Genomic DNA, 20090 nt, shown 5'->3' with positions numbered 1-20090 from the left:
TATGGGGCACCAGAGTAAAATGGTACAGAATGGTCTGGATGGAGCTAGACTGTTTTTCCAACGTATGCAGTTTTTTCTCATACAAAGTTTGACATCATATGACATTACACCGGTAATGACAGGCAATAAAATGTTGAAATGGTTCGTATATGAACAGGTAAATTGTTCCACACATAAAATTAGATAAGATAAGGTGAAACATTATTGATCTTATGGTGGGGAAATTACTTGACACTGGACAATAAATATTGATATGAAAAATATGTTCAGCGCAAACAAACAAGACACATCTCATTACATTTGTTTACATTTATGTAAAAACCATAGTCCTACATGTGGTTATGCTTATACGTCACTACATACATACACACATTGGACTTTATATACATCACAAATGAACTACAGATTAGGCTAACAAGCATAATAGAGGAATTCAGAGGTATCTATTGTGATAATGGTTTGAGTACATAGTACAGTTCAACACAGTGACTTCTGTTAATAATAGTTAATAATAAAGTATAGTATAGTATATGTTTTTCCTTGCGCCCCAACTGCAGAGGTCATTAATAAGCTAAGCCTCAAAATGTCCGTCTGTACTTATTTTAACCATAAAAGGGCCAGAATAACTTTCAAATTATTCGGCAGTTATTTACAATTGTAGAGAGGAAAAAAACAACAAAGAAATATACATATTATTTTGGAGTTGAAGATTGCTCATTTAGTGCACATTTGCATCTATTCATCTATTCTAAGTTTTAAAAACCAATAAACTGGTTTGCTTTGCTTCACTTGCAATACAAAAGAGTGCAAATCAATTCAATTCAATCACTTTCTGTGATTTCACTGCTCTCTATGGTTCCAGTCCATCACAGGGAGATCTATACGGACACAACAACCACCCACTCTCACACCTACGGTCAAAGAGTGTCCAATTTACCTAATCCCCACATGTCATGTTTTTGCACTGTGGGAGGAAGCAGTAGAACCTGGAGATAACCCGGGCGCACACGGAGAAAACATGCTATGTCTCCAAGACAAAATCGTAAAGCAGGCAAAGAGACACATGGACATGTACGGTCATTTAAGAGACAACTTGGATGTTTCAAATGAGCAAATAGTGACTTTTTCTTTATCGCCGTAGATCCTCACAAACATAAAGATAAGCACAAGGACAAGGAGCACAGACATAAAGACCACAAGAAGGACAAGGAGCGGGAGAAAGTCAAGCACAGCAACAGGTGGGACATTTGCATCCTTATTTCTTTATGACACACCCAACGTGATGACCAGACCTTAGCTAATTAAGGCAGGATTTGTTTGTTTTCATCAGTGTACAAATCCAGATGATTAAGACAAACCTTAAAGGAATACTTTTTGAAAAATTTTGCTTCCCAACCTCAGTTTCCCGTGAGTCGGGAAATATCTTCATTCTTTTTTTTTGTTACATGCCCACCAGTGACACTGTTAGAGTAACTGTTAGCAAAGATGGCGGACACTGTTTGCATTCTGGGAATGAGGTCCCATCTCCCTGGGTGAGTCTAAATATTGCGGAATTAGCATTGCAGTTTCAAGCCGTAACTCAGGGGAAACTGAGGTTGGGAAGCACAAGTTTTCACAAAAACTACCCCTATTCTCTTAATACAAAGCTACATGCAAATCTGTGAAGTATTCCTTTAAATGAGAAGAATAAAAGTAAAAAAAAAAGTATTCCAAAAGGATTCCTAAAATATCTGCTTTTATGAACGACATCTGCAGTGCATTCGTAATGTGAAACATTTGCTGTGGTTTCTCTTTGTCTTGATGAAATACTCATGGGCTGTGACACATTAAGCATTAAGAGTCACGACTTCTGTTCCGTGCGTGCGTGCATGTGTGTGTGAATGTGCATCACTGGTGGTTGCTGCTTTCTGCTTTGTCATCTCTGCATCAGGTTCAGCAGGTTATGACCTCTTGCGCTCACTTGTGGCTTTTTCTGTTTTTCCAGCGAACATAAGGAGCACTCAGAGAAGAAACACAGAGACAAAGAGAAGCTGAAGCACGGCGACGGCAGCGCAGACAAGCACCGGGAGAAGCACAAAGAGAGGAGGAGAGAAGAGAAGGTTTTTTCATAGTCACTCTGCCTTTTTTATTCATGGTTTTATTGAGTGGTTAGCTTTAACCCCACCTGTGCCTCACAGTAAGGATGTTCGATATGCAGGCTGGCCTCCTTTTTAGACATAAAGAAATGGACATTTCCTGGAGTTCCCCAACAGTAGAATATCCAAAACATCCAGGATGGGGGGATGTAACTTGGTTTATAAACCAAAATAATGGTGATTCACGATATTGTGATGACTGTAAAAAATATATTGTATTTAGATTCTTAAACTTTTTCTGTCTGCACTCACAGTGGTCAGAAACATTGCAGATACTTTTTTGGGGTGTGAAAAATAATGACTTGTGATAAGTCATGAGGAAAGATGCAGCTCCTCGGTGCAGCACATATAAAAAATAAATATTTATTTCCCTCTCTCAGATCAAATCATCCCATGGAGACAAACATAAAAAGGAGAAAGAGAATGGATATGTAAGGTATGAGCAGCAGCAGCAGCACTTCTCTGTGTTTCATATGAAATAAAAGTACCTCTTGCCACCATATTTATCAGTTCAAAATGTTATCCTTTCACTCAGAAACACTAGCCCAGCTGCCATAAAGAGTGAGCCTGAGGAAGACAACGGCTTCTGCCCCTCCCCCAAACACAACAAGAACTTCAAACAGGAGTACGATGATGAAGAGTGGGTATTGTTCAAAGTGGCACATGTTTAATATGTCCTCATTTTTTTGCTGTGTTCTGTATCACAATGCGTTGCAATACTTACAGATTTGAGCACAAGCCCAAAAAAGTCAAGGCGGAACCCGACAAAAAGGCGAAGAAGAGGAAACGGGATTATGAAGACGACGAAGAAGACGAGGTTTCTTTTGTTTTTATTGTCAGATTGTTCCCTGTGCTGTTAGCAGTATTAGTATAACACTCCCTCCTCCCCACGTCAACTTATGAACACATTTGGGGGGTGGGGCATTTATTCTGTGTTCCATTTACATCGAGCTCGGAAGACTTTCCACTTGAGAAGTCCGAAATACAAACATAACCCACATTTTAACTACTGCATGTAAAAAGTGGACATAGATCTCCTGAAAGTGTCAATTGACTGACGACATGACAGGTTTCAGACGTTCATAAATCACATAAACTTTAATTAGGATCCAATTGGGTGATACCAGCTGTGAATCACACTGGTGTCTGCTTAAATGTTGTGCTTTGTTATCTATTTTCCTCTAAAATGTAAACATCATTTACAAAGTTGTCATTATGTTCTACTAAAAAAGACCTCAAACTATTGATTTAGACCATCGACTACTCCTGGGGTCCGTTTCACAAAGCAGGTTTAGTGCAAACTCTGAGTCTGTTAACCCTGAAATGAAGGAAACAAAGGGAGGTAAGTCAAACCAGAGAAAGTAGGAGGAGTAACTCTAGCCTGTTTCACAGAGAGAGGTAACTTAACCTCTCGGTCAGTTACCATGGTAACATGCTCTTTGAAACTAACCTGGTCGGGAGCAGGTTTTTCTCCGCAAACCTTGAGTTTCTCTCTGTCTCCGCCCTCTTTCAGACACCCACTTTATTTGATTTCCTCATTCATTCAGTCAGCAGCGTTTTGGCGTAGTATAGTTCTGCGTCTGTTCTGCGTCTACATTAGAAGTTAGATAATGTGTTGTGGAGACTATTTTCACTACCATGTCCTTTTGACAGTGATCCCGTGGATGAAGGTGCAGCTTTACTGCGCAGAGAATTAAATATAGATGATTATCAGACCGCGCATAGATGTTCTTACATTTCCAGACACTTATCTTTTTGAGCGGAACTGTTTCACTTCACAGTTCATCATTTACATTCACAACCTAATCAGTCCTTACATTTCCAACATTAACAACCGGAGTCATGCTCTCACATCACAGCAGAAACTGTGTTGCGCTGTGGTTTTTTTAAATAATTTTTTTTATTTACAAATTTTTCTTTTATACAACGTCATAGATGCAGAGCACTTGAACGTGATATAAAGAATGAGAAGTCATTTATGTGTGAAAACATCATTATGTTGGTGATAAAACAACTGTCCAGTCAAACAGCCACTTCATATTTACTTTATGGAAAACATGATCAAATGATCAAAATGAGGTAATCCCATGAGATTATACCGAGGTTTTACCTGTTTGAACAATGTTTTTATGTTTCATATTAAACTTCTGCCAAGTGCGCTTCTCCCCCGCGGGATTACACCTAAATTAAATAAATTAATAATCTACAACTCAAGCAGTTTCCTCCTGTAATATTATCGTGATTGTGCAAAGGGCGACATTTAAACTTCCGCATCAACAGCAGTGTTCTCAGACGCCGTCTCCCTCTCTTTTGCTGCAGTTACACTTCCTTCTAAAAACATGCTCAAACTCACGCATTAATATTTTCAACTCCAGTGGGTGAAGAACGTGACCCTCCGCTTCCCCGTTGTCATGGTGACTCGTCGAAACGGGGCTCCATTCATTCTGTCTTTTTATACTTGGTGCACGCGCTTAACTCGAGGTGACACTACTCTGAGTTGAACAAACTAACTCAAATCAGCTGTTCTGAAACCGAAAACTCAGAGTTTCCTATCTCAGAGTAGATCAACTCAGAGTTCAGGGTTAGACTGAGAGTTTGTTGAACCTGCTTTGTGAAACCGACCCCTGGTTAGACTCTCCCTGCAAACTTGAAGACTATGTTCACTTTTAATAGAGTAACTTCTCCATATTTATTCTCTACACTTGTTTTAGGACACCAAGCCCAAAAAGAAGACAAAAGGCAAGAAGGTAATAGAGGGAAAGAAAGTCAAAAAAGAAGAAGCGGAAAAGTGGAAATGGTGAGATAATGTGTTTTTTGTCCACTGTCACAAACAGCTCTTAAAAAACAACAGTGATGCCTCATGTTTGTGTTGACTTTGTTGTTGTTGTGATCAGGTGGGAGGAGGAGCGATATCCTGATGGAATGAAATGGCGCTTTCTTGAACACAAAGGTCCAGTGTTTGCACCACCGTACGAACCTTTGCCCGACAAAGTCAAATTTTATTATGAAGGTGAGTTTGTGTGTGTACAACACACACTTATGTACTATAATATAAATGACCATTACTCCAATCTACAGTCTTATTATTATTCTGTATTTGTAGGTAAGCCTATGAAACTCAGTGCTCCCTGTGAGGAGGTCGCTACCTTCTTCGCTAAGATGTTGGACCATGAGTACACCACCAAGGACATCTTTAGGAAGAACTTCTTCAAGGACTGGAGGAAGGTGAGAAGATAAGATACGTGTGTGTGTGTGTGTGTGCGTGTGTGTGCGTGTGTGCGTGTGCTTGTGTGTAAAAACTTCTGATGGCCCTTTTCCACTATAATCCCAGCTTGCCTTGGCATGGCACAGTTTACATTGGTTTTCCACTACACTACTGCAGTTGTTTTCAGTGTAACTGAATCATTAGAATCAGTTCATTAAAATTATTTGTTCAGTACATGAGCACAGACTCCGCCTGACACAGTCACTGTACTGAAGTACAGCAGCAGGGTTTGTGATTCCGCTCGTGATCAGCAGTGTTGTCGCTAAATACACCAGAATCCTCTGTTAAATATTGAGATTTTAGACATTAATTTCCATGTCTGTTTCTTTGAACCTCTCACTTTGTTTTATTTTTTGACACATTTCACATATTCTAATTTAAGAATATAATAGAACTTCATTGTCCACTGAGGTGGAAATTTGCCTTTGACTCACCAGCATTCAAATCATATAGAGATAGTCATAAAAACAGGAAATTGAAATAAGAGACAATGACAGTAAGACTGACACAGACAGGGCATTAGCATTACATCAAAAACTGCTCTTTTCTACATTCTCTTATCCCAACTTTTATTTTCTTTGTATCTCGATTCTTACATTTTAGTCCATTTTACCTCATCCTCTTATTAATATATCCTCCTTTAGTGTATAACCATTATTATTCATTTGTACATTTTTCTGTTTGCTTATGCTATGTGGCCCAGACTCCACCATCCAAGTAAAGGTACTGTTCATAGTGGAAAAAGCCTGTGTATCAAGACTACCGTCACTGCATTTGTTTCCTCGATTCAGTAACTTCTTATTCGATGGATGCATAAGAAATATATATACTTCATGATAATTTGTTGTATGTTGTCTCATATCGTAGGAAATGACATCAGAGGAAAAGTCGAAGATCAGCGACCTGAGCAAGTGCAAATTCAGCGAGTTGAGTGAGTACTTCAAGGCCCAGTCAGAAGCAAGGAAACAGATGTCAAAAGACGAGAAACTGGTAAACCTTTCTCTCATGGTGCTTTTTCTCATATACAGTTCTAGCACTACTATTTTTTTGGCTTTTCCATTAAGGGATACTTCCTGGTACCTGGTGGTTTTCTGGGGGGTACTTTTCTCTGGTGAGGTTCTAAGCGAGCTGAGCCGATATTAAAATGTGACGTCAACAGACTGTCGGCCTCTGATTGGCAGTTGTTGTCACTGCAAGAGTCATGAGCGCGACGTCCGGCACAGGAATCAAACCAAACAATAACGAACTGTCAGACGGAGTCTGTGCTCCAGTTTTGCAGGAAGTTCAGTTACACCAAAAAGAGCTGCTTTGCTTGCGCTTGTGTCGCATGTAAAATGGCGTCACAGTAGTTTTGTGCAGCCATGCTATGAAGTAATGTTAAAAGACGTGCCTGATACCAAACTGAGTAGATTTGAGTAGAGTTGAACTGATAAGAGAAGTGCTAGAACTGTATCATGGAAAAGCACCATCAGTCTCTCTGCATTGAAAGTATCATAAAAAGCTTGTCTTCTACATAACATAACTGTAATTTGATTTTCACATGCTGTAGAAAAACAAAGAGGAGAACGAGAGACTCCTGCAGGAGTACGGTTTCTGTGTCATGGACAACCACAAGGAGAGGATCGGAAACTTCCGCATTGAGCCGCCGGGCCTCTTCCGAGGACGAGGCGACCATCCAAAGATGGGAATGTTGAAACGTCGCATCAGACCTCAAGACATCATCATTAACTGTAGCAAGTGGGTAATCTGATCATCTCTAGCTGCACTCCTGTAAATTTTTTTTTTTTTTTTTTTTTATTTAAATTTTTGATCCATGAGAAGAACATTTAGAATCTAGTAATCTGTTGATTATTGTCACGATTAATTGAGCATTCTTTTTGTCTATAAAATGTAGGAAAATGTAAATGAAAAATGCCGATCAGTGTTTACCAAACCTGGAAATCACATTCTGAAATTAGAAAATATTCACATTGGGAGATTAGAAAACATTGGCATTCAGAGATTAGAAAATATTCACATTCCAAGATTAGGAAATTATTGCATTCATACGTCAGTATTACACCCTTCAAACCTGGAAATCATGATGTTCTCAAATCTCTGGAAATCACATTCAGAAATGAGAAAATATTCACATTCAGAGATTAGAATACCCTGGCATTCAGAGATTAGAAAATATTCACCTTCAGAAATGAGAAAATATTCACATTCAGAGATTAGAAAATGTTGGCATTCAGAGATTAGAAAATATTCACATTAGAAAATAATGACATTCCAAGATTAGAAAATTATCAGATTTCTTTCTCAAATGGAGCAAAGAATCCAGAAAATATTCACATTTAAGAAGCTGAAAAATCAGGGGAAAAAAACAAACTCTAAAACCGATTAATCGACTATTAAAATAATCAAGTAGTATAAATCTCTCTTTTCCGTAGGGACTCTAAGCATCCTAAACCTCCCCCAGGGACAAAATGGAAGGAGGTTCGCCATGACAACAAGGTTACCTGGCTGGCATCTTGGACAGAGAACATCCAGGGCTCCATCAAGTACATCATGTTAAATCCCAGCTCTAGGATTAAGGTACCTGTGCTCTCAAGACTGAGCCTCTTTTCTCCTTATTCTCTAAAACTGTATCACATTCTACCAATTTTCCCTCGATGATGCGTTTGTGCAGGGGGAGAAGGACTGGCAGAAATACGAGACTGCTCGGCGGTTGAAGAAGTGTGTGGATCGCCTTCGGACCCAGTATAGAGATGACTGGAAATCCAAAGAGATGAGGATCAGACAGAGATCTGTGGCTCTGTATTTCATCGATAAAGTGAGCAAAATAGAGTCAAACTATAATATAAACATGCGGGGCAGAAGGAAAAAAAACAAATTTTTAACTATTTAGTATTTGTAACTATTCAAAAAAAAAAATTTAAAATAAAAAAAAAAAGGCTCACCCAATAAAATCTCCACCTGACAGGAATTGGGTGAGAATTAGTGACATCTAATGGTGAGACTGCAGAGTGCAACACTTTAGGGAAGTACAGTGGCTTTCTAAATGCTCATGTTATACAAACATACCTTTAAGTAGTATTATACATTCTCTGCCATCTTAAATGTTACACACGGCAGAGAAGAAGCAGTGGATGGCGTGAATCAATGATGGACTCAAAAATATATCAAAATAAAGTGTAACCAAAATGATTTAAAATTGGAATTTTAAAATATATATTTAAAATAATTACATAACATACTTATGAGTAGTATGTTTATTTATTTTTTTATCAGTGAGCCCCCTAAATGTTATACACTAGTCTATATCTTAAGAACACAAGCTTCCCCTCCTCATCATCACCTCAACATCACTAGCCAGTAAGGCCAATTTTCATTTTAAACTCTAGTTTTATTGTCATGAAAGCTGTTTAATAGTGAGAAAACATAGCCAAGTACATTTTTATGATATCACAGAGTAAAGCAGTCATAAGAGGTGTTTAGTTATTTTTATTTTTTTTACCCTAATTGCAAACAGCCTATGAAACATTTGAGGAAGGACATATTTAGTCCTACTTGTTAGCCAGTGTGTTGCCTTTCATTTGTGTGTATTTGTCACTAATGGATCACGACTTCCCAGGATCCCTCACTGCTTTCTGACAAACTAGGTATTTTGTTATTGTTATGATCGAGAGACCCCTGTCGTTACATACTGTGTATTTAAATCACAACGTATGGTGTTTCCCCTGCAGCTGGCACTGAGGGCTGGTAATGAGAAGGAGGAAGGTGAGACGGCCGACACGGTCGGCTGTTGCTCGCTGCGAGTGGAGCACATCAAACTGTATCCCAAATTGGACGACCAGGAGTATGTGGTCGAGTTTGACTTCCTTGGTAAAGACTCCATCCGGTACTACAACAAAATCCCTGTGGAGAAGAGGGTAAGACATCGGGGAGAGAGAGGAATTAGATTGATTTAAAGGTGTAGTTGATTTGGGTCATCCATCCATCCATCATCTACCGCTTTATCCTCCACCAGAGGGTCGCGCCTATCTCAGCAGACATTGGGCGATAGGCGGGGTACACCCTGGACAGTTCGCCAGTCCATCACAGGGCCACATATAGAGACAAACAACCAATCACTCACACACTCACACCTATGGTCAATTTAGAGTGACCAATTCACCTAATCCCCATATCGCATGTTTTTGGACTGTGGGAGGAAGCCGGAAAACCCAGAGGAAACCCACACGGGGAGAACATGCAAACTCCTTGCAGAAAGGCCCTTGTTCCGAAGTTGTTCCAAACGGGGCTCGAACCCAGGAACCCGGGCACTCTTGCCTTTGCAGTCTTCTTGCTGCAAAGGCAAGAGTGCTAACCACTACACCAACTGGGCCCTGATTTGGGTCATGTGAGCTTGAAATATGGCTGCAACGGAGGCTTTACCTGGCTGCCTTCTCTGACAGAAAGCTAAAATCTTGTGTAGCTTTCTAAACCGTTCAGGGCCTTTCTGCGCGGAGTTTGCATGTTTACGTGGGTTTTCTCCGGGTTCTCCGGCTTCCTCTCACAGTCCAAAAACATGCAATATGGGGATTAGGTAAATTGGACACTAAATTGACCGTAGGTGTGAGAGTGAATGGTTGTTTGTCTCTATATGTGGCCCTGTGATGGACTGGCGAACTGTCCAGGGTGTACCCCGCCTATTGCCCCATGTCAGCTGAGATTGGCACAGCACTTGCCCACGACCCTCTGGTGGAGGATAAAGTGGTAGATGATGGATGGATGAGATGAGAAGTTGCTGCACTGACAAGGAGGATGTTTGCACACAGGTGATCAGCCAATAAAAGCTTTCCGCTTGCTCTTCCTCACAGGGTGGAGGTTTGTTTCCTTCTATTACCGGACTGTAGCACAGACACAAAAGGTTTTGGTCTCCGTGAGGACTTCTGGTCCTTGACTAGATCTAATTTCATACAGACATGCAAACAAAAACGCACAAAACCATTCAGTGGACCACCTTTTCTTTGTAGCCACGTAATCACAGTTGACTTGTGAGGTGATTTCTTGCTGAGTAAAATCATGGATTGTTTCTTTCTAGGTGTTTAAAAACCTTCAGTTGTTCCTGGAGAACAAGCAGCCAGAAGACGACCTCTTTGACCGACTAAATGTAAGAAGCACACACGTGTGAATATGTCTATGTTTGAATTACATGATGGTACAGTGTGTGAAATGATGATAAGATGTTTAATTTGTCCATTGTGGGCTGCTATAAAAACACGGTGGGCCAAAATGAACTGAACCAGCTCCTGATATAAATATAAATGGCTCATTCTGGTGTAATAAAATGAAAATAAATGATATTATATTTTACACACTGGACCTTCAAGATGAAGAATCAGAAGAGGTTGTTTTGCTTTATTTCCTCTGGCTATTCCTCACGCTCTCCTTCCTCCATGTCTCCCACAGACTTCTATTCTGAATAAACACCTACAGGAGCTGATGGACGGACTGACAGCAAAGGTGTTTCGCACGTACAACGCGTCCATCACTCTGCAGCAGCAGCTCAAGGAACTAACATGCCGTGAGTGACAGCTACCTTCAGCCAGTCTACGCACATTAGAACCAATTCATGCCCGGAAAAACTGGTTGTATCACAAAATAGGACATTTACATGTTCACTTCACATGTACATGTAATTTATGGGCTTGGGGTGTGACAAAATATTGCCCCAAAGGGCAAAGAGTCACGGGTTTGATTCCATCGGCTGTCCTTTGCTGTGAACCAAGCCACAGGAGGGCCACATCCTAGTGTACTCCTGATGGCGGTCCCAAGCCTGGATAAATGGGCGGGAAGCATCAGGAAGGGCATTCAGGCATAAAACGCTCTGCTAAATCAATAAGGAAAGAGAGAAGCTGAAAGAGGGACAATATAATAGTCTCGTTGATATTTTAATAAAAAAAATTAAATAAAAGACTGCTTCATGAATCCTTTCAGTGGTACTTTGTATCACTAAAATGAGGAGTGAAATCCTTTGTGTAAGAATTGGGTGAGTATTAGTGACATCTAATGGTGAGACTGCAGAGTGCAACACCACTCCTATTTCCCAAGTGTGATAAGGGTGATAAGGGTAGAATTTTGTGTTCTTACTTTGAAGCATGAATATGCAATATATCTCTGATCGCCTATATTTCTGTTATCATTAGTTAATCCTGTGATTCCCCCACCCGAGTGGCTTCTACATTGCATTTGTAGTGTCTAGGGAAGATATTGACACCAGCTTTTCCCTTGAATTTATATCCCTGGAGTTTATATCTATATTATTTATTTAATATATGTATATATAAAAAACCTGAGTAAAAGAAGTATGAGCGATGGTGCGGTAGAAACCTGTGGGAAGCTAATAAACAATGAAAAAGTTTCCCTACAGAAAAAGACAGTAAAGATAGTATTGAAAATAATTACACTAACAACAATTGTAATAATAATAATAATAATACACAATGTAATTATGGGATTAAATTGTATACAAACATATTTAAAAATATCCACCATTGATTCCTGAGAATCAAACAATGATACACTCCATCTCCAGTGTAAATTTAATCAATGCTTAGTTTACCATAAGGTGAGATAGATAGGCTAGCAGAATTTTTTTTTTTAAAGATTTTCTATAATCACTGTATGATGGTTCAGTTACAAACAAACAACCTGATAAAATACAGTACATAAGAGCACCAAGGTTTAGTTTCAAACATCCCATACCTTGTTGTGTTGTTTCTTGTTTCTCCAGCCGATGACAGCATCCCGGCTAAAATGCTGTCGTACAATCGAGCCAACCGGGCCGTGGCCATCCTCTGTAATCACCAGAGAGCTCCGCCCAAAACCTTTGAGAAGTCCATGCAAAATCTTCAGACCAAGGTAAACTTTCTGCTTTTGTTTTTCCTCCACAAGCAGTGATGTGGACACAAAGAGGGGGTGTTCTTGATCTGTAGGGTAGAAGAACGATTTGTCATGGAAGCTTGTGTCATTATTTTCTTCACTCAGTGCAGGTTTGTTGTTTTAGATTGACGAGAAACAGAGTCAACTGTCCACGGCCAGAAAGCAGTTGAAGGCTGCGAAGTCCGATTACAAGGCTTCACATGATGAGAAGAGCAAAAAGTAAGAAAACCCTCAGCACAGAGACTTTTATTTGTCACACACTCTTTCATTTTGGTTTAAAGAGAAGATAACTGTTTTCACTAAACCATTCTCTCTCTTGTGTCAGGTCTGTGGAGGTGAAGCGTAAAGCTGTCCAGAGGATAGAGGAGCAGTTGATGAAGCTGCAGGTGCAGGCCACCGACAGAGAGGAAAACAAGCAGATTGCTTTAGGCACCTCCAAGCTCAACTACTTGGATCCACGCATCTCTGTTTCATGGTATTTAAGTGACACTGCACAGACACCTTTGGTTATTAAATGTCCAAAATATGCAACATTTATAGCGCGTTTTAGTGATGCACCGATCTGAAAATTGTGGCCGATACCGATATACGATATTAATGTTGCTGTTATGGCTGATACCGATATTTACAGATATCGATATACGTTAAAAAAAAATCCTGAATTTTTGGATGTCTTCCTTTATTTTCATGTTTCACCTCCAAATAACAAGGTTAATGGGCTACCATAAAACACAAGTAACCAACTAGAATGTTTCTAAAAGACCTTTACCACTTGTAGCAAGTGTGTAGTAAATTAAAGTACAGGTTCACTCCCTCAACTCACAAAACTCCTGTGAGAAAGTTTGCATCATAAATTACAATCTTAAGATTGTAATTTACACAATGATAATAATTGATAATATTCTGACAAAGTCACTTTATCAAACTACATCTTGTTGCAGCATCTTGGTTTTCATGCCTAACTTTTGCTGTATGTCTCTCAGCCCAAGAGGTGGAAAGTTGAGTGGTGAAAATGTCTGTCTATTTTCCTTTCAATAACCACACAGTCAGAGATGCTTCGCTCCATCATGCACTGCTAGCTGCAGCGTATGAGTCATGCAGCCCAGGCTTTTAACGCCGCACTCCATCGTCCATTGCCTCCTGCATATTCCGTGCATTGTCGCGAAGCACAACATGCACACTGTCTTTTTTTAATTTTCCACTGTGCAAGCATGCAGTTGAAGCGCTAGCAATGGGAGCCCCTGTATGCCATCCTGCAAACTCTTGTGCATGCAAAACAGCTCGCTGCATCTCAAAGTTGTCATCAATCCACTGAGCAGTAAGGCTCAACATACTCATCTGACTTGCGTCCGAACTCCATATATCCGTAGTGAAGCTAATGTCTGTCACATTGTCCAACAATTTTTGGCTATGCGTGGCCACGACTAACATCAGAAAAGTAGCGCCGACTTCGCAGGTTGTAGCGGGGTTCAATATGCTGCTGCTTTCTTTTTTGCCTGTTGGCTAACGTTAGCAGCATTAGCATCTTGCCATAGTTTGTGTACCTCTTGGTGGCGGTGACGCCTCGCATTACCTTGCCTTTACACCGCTGATATTTTTCTCCTCTTCAGTTCAACACACCACAATCCTTGTGTGCCCAAACAAATGCCCGTGGCCTCCCTCTCCCGACACCAATGCTGATATGTTAAAAAATGACGATCATCGGCCGATACCGATATTAATGCCGATATATCGTGCATCACTAGCCCGTTTACCCCCGCCAGGTACTTATTTTAGTACCTGCTCTGGCGAGGTTCCAAGCTGAGCTGAAACTATGTCTGTACTATGGACTGCCGTCCACTTATTGACCATCACAAGAAGACACATGACCTTGACGTCCGACACAAGAATCAAATCGACCGATGCCGAACTGTAGATCAGTTCAAAAGACTCAAAATATGTCCAAAATATACAACAGACTATCCAACAGGGCTGGTTGTTGCATTAGAGCAACGGATTTCAAACCCTGAAATCACAATATAAAACGTATGAACTTAATAATGGAGGCAGCAGTGCATCGATTTTTTCATGGACTTTGGTGTGGAGAGAATGTGGTTGACAAACTGCACCTTCAAGTTGGAAAAGGGCTGTCTCCTGGCAAGTAAAGGTGATTCTTAAGATATGACAGACTTCAGCAGGTGTATATTTTATTCATTGAACATTTTGTTAAGTTGTTAACATCTGTTTTTCCTTCTGTCCCTGCTGGCAGCCATGTTATCAGTAAGATGTGTGGGTGTCGGGGCCTCAGGATCCTTTTACCAGCCTTTATTTGGTAACATGTTATTAGAGTTAAAATAAGTGGGATATTAAATGAGTAAACCACCCACTGTTTAATAGACCAGCTTTGTGTGGGTGGATATATGTGTGTGTGTGTGCAGGGCTGCATATCTACCTTGGTGACAGAAAGGCAGGAAGTGCTCTTGCATTGTAGGAAAAGGAGCAGCACAAGCAAAAAAGCTAACGGCTGCAGAAGGAAAATAAGAGGAAGAAAAGCGTGTGAGCGCGAGGAACAATGGGGTTTGTTTCTGAAAAAGCAGGGAGCGTCCCCTAACAGTGCTCTTTCCTCCATGTGGGAAGTCAATGAGGAGCTGTGTCTGTGGCTGGACAGAGGGCCATGCCACAGAGAAGAGAAGGGGGGGGGGGGTTATAGTGGTCCACCTCCCTAACCCATGCTCCACTCACAGCTATTTATGGACAAGCCTCCTCCTCAAGCACAATGGATACAGGAATGCTCCATGTTTTGCTGGGCTGTGAGGCGTAAGGGAGGGTGGTGCATGGGAACCTGCTCTGTGAATATGTGTAACTGAGATGAAAATACAACAGTTAAAATTAGTTGCCAAGTCGGCATCTATCAGGACAGCAATCAGGACCTGTGCATTTTGGTGTCCGAGGCAAGATTGGGATTTGGTTCCTTCCTCACATCTCCTCCACCCACTGTCATCACACACACACTACAGTACAGCGGTTTCTAGAAACACATTTTTATGCAACTCCTCAGACATACAAAGCAATTTTCAATGAAATATGTATGACAGTGAGACTAACAAGACTAACAAGTCATAAAACACTATATAGTATGCTAGTCAACAGTGTAGTTTAGAGTAGAAATATGGACACTGCAAGGGAAAATTGCAAAAAAGAAATATAATATAATAATTAAGGCTGTCAAAATTAACGCGTTAACGCAGGATGATTAATTTGTGGAATTAACGCGTCATTTTTTTAACGCATTAACGCACTTTCTCACTTTCATCGCGCTACGGGTAGACGTGCAGTTTATGAACAGGCAAGGCAACGGGCAACTATAGGGGGGCTCCCGACACTCGGAGCCTAAATGCATCAGTGACCAGCTGCATCCATGGATGTATAATATGAACTGGATAGAGCTCCACCCCCTCTGCCTTGAAGAAAATTTTTGCATTGGCCACTGTGGGTACTGCAACAAAAAATCCCATGGAGCCCAAAAAGCAATTTTCCCTTTGACCGCAATAGTAAAAGAGACGCCTGTAAAAGTGTCCACAGGACACCTCGAGACATGGACACAGGCGCACGTCATTGGCATACTCCCATCATGCCTTTCGCTGTTCATGTACGCGATGATGGTAGTGACACTACTGCGCATGCTCTATGGGCCCCATAACCCGGAAATAAACGCGGAAGTCAAAAACTTTTTTGGCATATGCGCTGGGTGAGCAGCTTCATAGGAATGAACGGAAGCGAAGGGGCGGTGCTCTATCCAGTTCATTTTATACATCCATGCTGCATCCCCGTCTCCATTAAACAACAATGACATCGCAGTAGGAAACACCCCTAACGGGGCCCCACGTCTCCTCACGTAAACCTGTGTGAAGCTGAAGGAAAATGAAGAGGAGTTATCAATCAGGAAGTTAGAAGAGGAAGAAAAAAGAAAGAAAGATACACAGTTGTAAGTGGCGCTGCTGGCTCAGATAATGATATAATCATCAACATTAACAGTCACTGTCTAACTAACGGGGACATAGACAGCAGCTAACATTAGCGTCAGAATGCTAGCTGACGCTAACACTAACTAGTAGAAGCAGTGCTTCAAAGGTGCTGATGAGGAATTTCCTGCTGTGGGTTTAGTAAGAAAACTATTTAACTTCTATACTTTATATTTTGTTTATAATGTGAGTTATTTACAGTGCAATGTATAGTTTTTTTTAAAGTTATTTACAGCATTTTATTTTTTCTATTTATTTATATTGTCTTATAATGTGGTTTTTTTTTTACAATGTAATGTTTATTTTTTAACTGTATAGGTTTTTACAATTATTTACAGTATTTTATTGTTCTTTACATTTATATTTTCACATACTTTATTTATCTCTCCGTTCCTACAACAATATAAAGAGAAAATTAGAATTTTTTTGGCATATTTACGAATGGTAATTAATCCTGATTAATCGTGATTAATCCACAGCTACCCTGTGATTAATCTGATTAAAAATTTTAATCTTTTGACAGCCCTAATAATAATATTATGCATACTAATGAATAATAGTAAATAATAGGGCTGTCAATGGATTAAAAAAATGAACGAATGAATCTCACATTTTGAAATTCAAACAGCGATCTGGATTAATCGTGATTAAAAGTTGTATTTTCTTTTAATGAATGAGTAATCAGACTGTGCGCATTTCAGACACCCTTATGTAATTAGGGTTCGAGCACGACTGTGCAAGAAACTGAAGGAATTGAAACTGAAGGAATTCTTTATTATTATTATTATTATTGCGCAGACTAAATCGTATTTTTGTATCTTTCTTTTGAAACAACAAACAAAACTACACTTAGAACTGTGTGATTTCAAAGAGACTCTCAGGTCTATCAAGTGTGAACCCGGTCATCTTAAAATAAAGGCTCAACATGGATGACTGCCATCCCGTATGCAACAAGAACATGTGGTAACATCACAGCAACAAAAAAATCCACCTAAGAATGTCCTTCGAAACTCACACATTCACATTTGTCATGATAAAGTGAGAGAGAGAGCGAAAGCACACGCAGGGTCAAATAGAAGACACCAGACAGTCTGTCTGGTGACTTCTGGTGACTTCTGTCTGGTGACTTCTACAAATTAACCACTCTAGGCACAGATAGTGTCCGTAATATTATTACGGACACTATCTGTGCCTAGAGTGGTTAATTTGTCACTTCCTAAGGTCCAAGCAATTAGTCATGCATGTGTTTTTTTCTGGCAGTCAAGGCACAAGGATTGCATCTTCCAGTCATTAATTGTCAATAAATTGTGCCGTGACACCCAGGTAACTTTTGCTTTATTGACGGTTTCAGGTGCTCAGCTTCTTAAAATTAAACCTTTCCACCCCAACAGTCCCTCACCTCTCTCCATTGTCAGCTTCTATCTCTGTGCACACCAGAAGTAAACAAACAAACTTCCATGGACTTCCATGCACTCCTGTCAAGTTCTTCTCTTGTAAGAAAGTGAGAAGTCGCAGTGTGATCATGGTGGCTTTTGGCACATCTTGTAAATTCTGCATTTCTAGAGCAGATCCCTCCCAATCCAGGTCCGACTGTCCATTGCAGCTTAGAGAGTTGCTCAGTGTTTCACTCTTCCTATTGTGAACTTCACTCAGGTACATCACTATTCACCACCACAGTCAACAACAAAGTAAAATACAACATTTATAAAACAACTATATAAATAATGTTTAAAAAAACCAATACAAGATACATTGACAAGGCAGTTACAGTTACAGAACTAAAGTTGTCTCAATCAGTATTCTATCAAAAAATAATAAATAAATAATTAAACATCCTGAGTCTCAAGTTTGAGATGCTGCAATCACATCCTACATCCACAGAGTCCAGCTCGGATGGTGAGGAGAGTTCCATTGCGTATAGGATCAATCTTCGTGGAATGACCTACTGTATCACTATCACCAAACAACAATCTTGCCTACTGTGTCTTTAACCAATCCTTTGTATCACGTTTCCTTTCTTTTCCAGGTGTAAGAAGTGGGGCGTTGGCATTGAGAAGATCTACAACAAAACCCAGAGAGAGAAGTTTGCTTGGGCAATCGACATGGCCGAAAATGACTATGAGTTTTAAAGGAGCCTTCGAGTTTGAGCCTGTTTTTTTTTTTTTTTATAAGCCCATGCCTTTGAATGTAAAGTGGGTTTGTTGGTGTGACGTTTGCAGACGATCACAGCTCCTGGAGGAAGGGATTATGCTAAGACTTTTACCACAGATGAATAATTGTGCGGTACTGTATGTGTATATATATGGATTGGTTGTGGATATACTGTAGGAAAAAAACCTCAAATCAAAGTAGAGTGTAAGTAGCTGCTGATACCCTGATCAATCCACAAGCAACACGTTAGTATTATTAACTTTTTCTTCTGAAATGTGGAAGCCATCCGATTTTAATCGAGAAATTCTATATTCTCACAGAACAGTGAATGAAGAAATGTTTGTATGGGATCATCAATGAGATAATAATGAGATGAATTTCAATAAGTGGACTTTTAGTGTGTAAGAAAACGAGCCTGACAGATAATAGACATCGTAGCACTATTGTATATTCACGTGTAATTATTAGCACACAGAATGTCATGGTTTAGTTTGATTTGGATGTTTATTTCAGGGATGTACATATTTCTTTTGGTCATTTTCAGTTGTTTTTGTTTTATGTGTGCAACAAAAAGCTCTTCATGCCTCATAAGCAGTGTGTATGTGTGTGTGTGTGTCTTTGTTTGTGTGTGTGTGTTAGGGCTGCACAATTTGTCCTTTTTAAATCAAAACTGCCATTTCAACACAACACATTTGTGATTTAATCATTCAATATTTGATTATTCTGCATAACTTGCAAATTAAAGTAAATAAATCATGTTGGAAAAAATATATAGAGCTGTTTAAAGACCAAGTTTGTATATTTTAGTGCAAATTTGTCATTGGAAATTTGACTACAACATTTTTTAGTAACGGTAAATTGTCATATTTTCTATCACATACCCCCGGGCAGAGCCATAAGAAGCAATGTGGGGTCAACTATCTCGACCACTGAGCCTGAGTTTGTTTTCATTCATTTAGTATTGCCTAAAATTCTGATTCAGCCACTTGCAATATGCAAATTCACCTCTAGATGCCACTAAATGGAACACACTGGCCCTTTAATGTTGTTTTGATGTGTCAAACGCATGTTTTTAGGTTTTTACACAGTAATATTGAGTTTAAAATGATCATATTGCAGACCACTTACCTGATGGATAGTTTGACCCAAAAATTCATCAACATATTGTGTGTATGTGTGTGTTTGTGTGTGTCCACAGCTTTACAGTGAGTGAATGTAACATAGCAAGCGTACACCTGCAGAAACAGAAACATTGTGTGTAATTTGTCTTTCTTTTCTTTTTTGCTGTGATTAATCAGAAAGTGTCTTCTCCAAATGTGAAATAATATTTGAACTATTTTCATGAATATTTTTCCTGCTATTTAAACATTGATCACATGACCTGCTCTTGGTGAAAGGCTGCTTTATTCTTTCCCCTTGTTTTAAGCTTTGTAGTCTTCAGAATAAAACATCAACCTGACTCTGTGTGTGTGTGTGTGTGTGTGTGTGTGTGTGTGTGTGTGTGTGTGTGTGTGTGTGTGTGTGTGTGTGTGTGTGTGTGTGTGTGCAACTCAATAAATTAGAATATCGTGGAAAAGTTAATTTCTTTCAAACATGTGTATTATATACATTCAATACACACAGACTGAA

General features: G+C 39.7%; 1 protein-coding gene across 1 annotated transcript; it reads left to right on the top strand.

Annotated features, from left to right (window-relative positions):
* Window positions 1-1069: 1069 nt before the first annotated feature.
* On the top strand, window positions 1070-18439 carry top1b (DNA topoisomerase Ib; the record flags this gene model as incomplete). The annotated part of the gene is made up of 20 exons (XM_083895021.1): window positions 1070-1076; window positions 1142-1238; window positions 1985-2099; window positions 2516-2571; window positions 2671-2775; window positions 2862-2952; window positions 4847-4932; window positions 5030-5145; window positions 5239-5360; window positions 6268-6390; window positions 6950-7137; window positions 7833-7977; window positions 8072-8215; window positions 9129-9314; window positions 10469-10537; window positions 10837-10951; window positions 12161-12288; window positions 12434-12528; window positions 12635-12784; window positions 18337-18439. The coding sequence occupies 20 exons, from the start codon at window positions 1070-1072 to the stop codon at window positions 18437-18439; spliced, it is 2241 nt and encodes a 746-aa protein (XP_083751147.1).
* Between the last annotated feature and the right edge of the window lie 1651 nt (window positions 18440-20090).

The sequence above is a fragment of the Microchirus variegatus genome (assembly GCF_963457635.1).
Source record: "Microchirus variegatus genome assembly, chromosome: 9".
Taxonomy (NCBI): Eukaryota; Metazoa; Chordata; class Actinopteri; order Pleuronectiformes; family Soleidae; genus Microchirus; species Microchirus variegatus.
The sequence above is the reverse complement of the archived record's forward strand: the minus strand, read 5'-3'. Positions and strand labels throughout refer to the sequence as shown.